General features: G+C 50.6%; 1 protein-coding gene across 1 annotated transcript; it reads right to left on the bottom strand.

Annotated features, from left to right (window-relative positions):
- LOC134032839 (uncharacterized) lies at positions 1 to 4532 on the bottom strand. The gene is made up of 3 exons (XM_062476897.1): positions 4407 to 4532; positions 2733 to 3184; positions 1 to 2289 (listed from the first exon to the last, which is right to left on the bottom strand). Exons 1-3 carry the CDS (start codon positions 4528 to 4530, stop codon positions 1081 to 1083), a joined length of 1785 nt encoding a protein of 594 aa, XP_062332881.1. The 5' UTR covers positions 4531 to 4532; the 3' UTR covers positions 1 to 1080.
- Positions 4533 to 4825: the final 293 nt, after the last annotated feature.

The following is a 4825-nucleotide window of genomic DNA, read 5'->3' as shown; positions in this document are numbered from 1 at the left end:
CAGGTTTTGCCTACTCAACACTCAGGGTCATCGGGGTTGATAAAGCCATGTGGAGCAGGCTCTCAGTTTCACCCAGTTCCATCTCCCACACCCTGACACCGGACCCCAAATGCCAGATCTCAGATGCTGGCCCCAAGATGACATCTCACTCCAGGGTCAGACTGGGCTCTGGTATGTGAATAAGGTCCACTCTTACACTGTACCTCTCCATCTAGAAACACACAAGCACCACTAGTACCATGTTCATTCACATGGGGAAATCATTTTGTTTTGTTTCAAATGGTGGAGTTGGAGGTTGGGGCTGGGGGGCTGTAATGGTGTTAACTCAGGCATGAACTTTCCACTGTAATTGCTATCTGCCTGGCAGACAGGACCAAAATGGCAGGATATTAATGTTTCTGGACAGCCTTATCCACCTGTTCCACCCTCTACCCCTAACCCCTCTGAAATCATCTTCGGTCCTCTCTTCCAGAGTGTAACTTTTATGGCCCTCTGACATATTGTAAGTGTAAGATAATTCCTCACTGCACCTCTCCACCCCGGCCAAGCTGTGCTGTGCCATGTGCTAATGGTAACAATAAAAACTCTTCGGCTTGATTTATACTTTTACACTACCTGATCTACATATTCAGCACAATAAATCACCTAACCACTCGTAGAATTTTTAACAACCTACTTTTAATAGCGTCCTGACAGAACCACTTCCCATTCATTTATCTCTGATGATCATTTAAAAGTTGCAGAACAAATCAGTTTTCATTCCAGTGATGGTCCCTGAGTTTCTGTGAGAAATCTCTGCTGGGCCCAGATATTAATCTGCTTGGGTGCCACAAGAGTCCTAGCCCCCAATTTCCCCACGCCCACGCCACGATCAAATAGCCCTCACATTCCATTTACATTAATCAAATAAAACAATCGTGACAAATCTCTACAAAAATGGACTGTACCCATTACGAAACCACAACACAAATCTCCCTGATTTCAAAGATTCAACGTTGAAAAAGCTTTATCGTCACTCTTCTTGCAGGTGACATTCTTTCTTTCGCTACCACGGCTTCCACCTCCGTTCGCCCCCTCTCGTTAGTTGAACTGGGAGAGGAAGTAGGCCAGGTCGTAGTGGGGGGGGCAGTGGAGCCCCAGTCCCTGGCACAGGGCCAGCAGACGTTGGCGAGCGTGGGCGGCGCTGTGGTCGTCTCTCACCCCGACGTTACAGAACGGATCCTTGTACTCTCCGGAGATGAGCTCGTCCTCGGTAGCAAGCTCTTTGAGGCACAGCGCCCCCTCCTGGTGGAGCCGGCGCAGGCGCTCGGGGCTGGCCGTGCCTCGCAGCGCCTGGAGGTGCGGGGACACAACGCACATCACCCCAGCGTAGTGGCCCCGCGCCGGGAGCCCTGTGGCCGAGGGCAGCCGGGGGCGCAGGCCGCAGGCCACCATGAAGGAGGCGAGGAGGATGTCAACGGCGTATAGCTGCCGTATCCATTCGCGGAGGTAGTAGCCCGCCATGCAGGCGTTGATCTCGATGAGGCGCGGGCCGCGCTCTGTCATCTTCAGCTCCACGTTGTAGACCCCATCGCGCAGGCCGCAGCCCAGGCAGGCGTGGTGCGCAGCGCGGATCAGCTGCGCGCACTTGTCCGGGGCCAGGCCCGAGGGCATCTGGGCGGCCGTTTCCGTGAAGAGGGGCGCCCGGGTGGGGCCGTTGTCGGACACGAAGGCCCCCTCCAGGCAGCCGTCGAACAGGAGCACGTCCACGTCGTGCTCCGTGCCTCCCACGTACTCCATCAGGGTCATGGCGTTGCCCCAGCCCAGCCCGATGCCGGGATAGTCCGTCTCCTCCCGCAGGTCCCCGGCGATGCGCTCAAAGTGAGCCAGGCTCTCCGCCCGGGAGTTTACCTTCCTGACGCCCACCGCCCCGGCTCCGTACTCCAACTTCAGCACGGCGGGGAACCTGACCGCCCCAGGTCCTGGCTCTGCCTCCCCAGGTTGGGTGGTCCATGGGTCTGGTGAAGTCCATGCTTGACACCCAAACTCCCCCACAACCTCCGCATCCCCCGTCCTTCCTAAGCCCTTACCGGTGTACTGCTCCCAGGTCCGGCCCTCAACTCGAAACCCAGGCTTCAGAGGGGGGATGCAGGCCTCCAGCAGCACAGCCTCTCCAGGGAGCAGCTGGGGCAGCAGCTGGCCAACACGGGCCAGCACCTCCTCCCTGGAGCTCCTAGACAGGAAGACAGGGGGTGCAGCCGAACCTTCTGCATCACAGGCAAACCTGCCTCCGCTGCATCGAAGGACCACCTTGATAATATCACGTCGGATGAGATGGTTAAGCGTTAGCCGTTAGCACGCTAAAACAACTACATTTACATTTTACATTTAGTCATTTAGCAGACGCTCTTATCCAGAGCGACTTACAGTAAGTACAGGGACATTCTCCCCGAGGCAAGTAGGGTGAAGTGCCTTGCCCAAGGACACACGTCATTTTGCATGGCCGGGAATCGAACCAACAACCTTCTGATTAATAGCCCGACTCCCTAACCGCTCAGCCATCTGACTCCCTACTACTGTATGTTGGCCTGCCTGATTGAGGTACCCCCGGTCGTGTGTGATGTTGTGGGTTTGAGAAAATGGTGGAACATTTCCCATATACGTTTTGTTTGTCGCAATATAGGCACACAAGTCCTCTATGGGTCGATAACACTTAAGCCGAAGCCCAAACAGGCTGGACACACAATACGTACTCTGTCTGACTGCATCAAACCGTCAGACTCCAGGAAGGACTCCACCTTGTTCCTGACAGAGTTCACCTCTTCCACTCCCATTTTCAGGTGTACCACCTCCACCCCCCCCCCCCCCGTTCTGCCCTCCTCTATGCCCATCTGCCCAGGGGGTATCAGGAGGGCCAGGGTAGGTGGGCACATGATGTTGGCCTTCTGCAGCAGAACCCTGGTAACCAGGACATCTCTCCAGCACCTCCCCAGGGTTCCTGAACCTCCGGACGGGCAGTCCGTCTCCCGGGTCATATCCTCCTCCGCCCACGGGTCACATGACAGGAAGTATGTGACCTTGCGCGGAGGGTTGAAGGTAGAGAGGAAGGTGCGTCCCCCGAGGTCAAAGGTGACAGCCTTGTGGACCAGGAGGGAGGAGGATGCATGGGAGAGCCAGGAGGGAGACAGACACAGCAGGGCGTCTCCTGGAGGGGCAAAGAGATAGGGAGAGGGAGGGAGGGAGGGTCCATGGATAGGCTTCAGGTCACTCATCATAATATTGAAAGAATGGGAGTGGGGGTTGGAAGCAGTTAAGGCATTCAAAACTGAAATAAACTTTCACAAACCTTGACTTATCACATAAATTTACGTTTTTAATTTGCATTATTTATTCATTTAATCTATAAGGTAGGCTTTTGTCGATACCATCTTTTTTCTATAAATCAACTCTGATATCCTGCAGAAATAAATTACCTCCCCACACACAAAATTATTAGCTAAAATCAGGACTCTCCCAAACATCATTACCAAGTTAGAAGACATGACAGAAATCACAAACAGTGCAAACAGCAACCCAATAAAACCCTGTAGCCTCCAAATGATTAGCAAATGTTTCCTTCTAAAACTAGCACTGGTATCCTATAGTATTACCCCCCAGCTAATCATTTAATAACACCACTTACTGAATTAGCAGGAAAGGAAAAAAAACGACACTGTTCTTACTAGATGTGATGTACACACATGTATATAGTAGATATGAAGACAAACATTTCAGGAGAAAACATTAATTGCGAGGGAGTTCTACCTACTACTGAACTCCAAAGATTTCAACTGTTATTGGTCATAACACAAGAGGGTGAAAGGGCAGATATTTATGTATAAATAGAGTCAGGGACATTCTCATTTAAATGTCACCATTCAGTGACTATCAGCTTCCCATCAAACACGATTTGTCTATAGGTCAGGATTAGGTAGGCCTACAGACACAATTCTCTACTGTACGATGATGGTGTTGTTGAAAGTCCTATTGATTAGTGAATAATGTAAGTACACAGGAAATCCCAATTTCCTCCACAGTGTTTAGACTAGTGATAGCACAGATCTACTAAATCGACTATTGATTACAGACTTCACACAGCCTAATTTGGGTTGGGGTTTTGATTCGAAGGTGACAATATATGTTTCACTGACAGGTAGAAGGCATCAGGCAATGACAGGATTACAAAACCAGAAGGACTTCCAAAGAACTTTACGAACTTCCTGTTTGTGTCATGTATGCATTATATTGTCCGTGTCCGTATTTTGCGAGTATTAACAACCAGTGGCGTATTATATGTTCATTTTTTTCCCCAACTAAAGAGCACCTGTTGTGGTTTTTAACAGCTAATGATCTCCTTCACATATGTAAAGTTGGTGGGGGTTTGTTACCTGGACTTCTTTGTCCAGCCTCCAGCAGCAGAGACAGGTAGGGGAGGGGGGAGCCCAGAACACAAACACACAGCTCAGAGTGACTCACACCTGGGGGGAGAAAATCATTCATTATACATATCATCGTTATTGTAATGTGTTTTGGGGGGGGGGGGATTGGGGTTCAAATGTCATTTCAAGTGAGTCTTTCATGGGTATAGCCTATGTTTTATAATCAGTGGTGGGCCGTTATCGGCGTTAACGCGCGTTAACGCGCTGCGACTCTTATCGGCGATAAAAAAATATCGCCGTTAATCTATTCTCAAAGTTGGGTTGGGAGCTGGGTCTATTAGGCTGCAAGGTGAACCACGAAAAGTCTTTTAGAAAATGATTCCCGCTCCACAGTCTGGCATCTACATAATCTTTAGCTCATAAAAAAA

The sequence above is a fragment of the Osmerus eperlanus genome, chromosome 13 (genome assembly GCF_963692335.1).
Source record: "Osmerus eperlanus chromosome 13, fOsmEpe2.1, whole genome shotgun sequence".
Classification (NCBI taxonomy): Eukaryota; Metazoa; Chordata; class Actinopteri; order Osmeriformes; family Osmeridae; genus Osmerus; species Osmerus eperlanus.
Note: the sequence above shows the minus strand (reverse complement) of the source record. Positions and strands in the feature narration are given on the sequence as shown.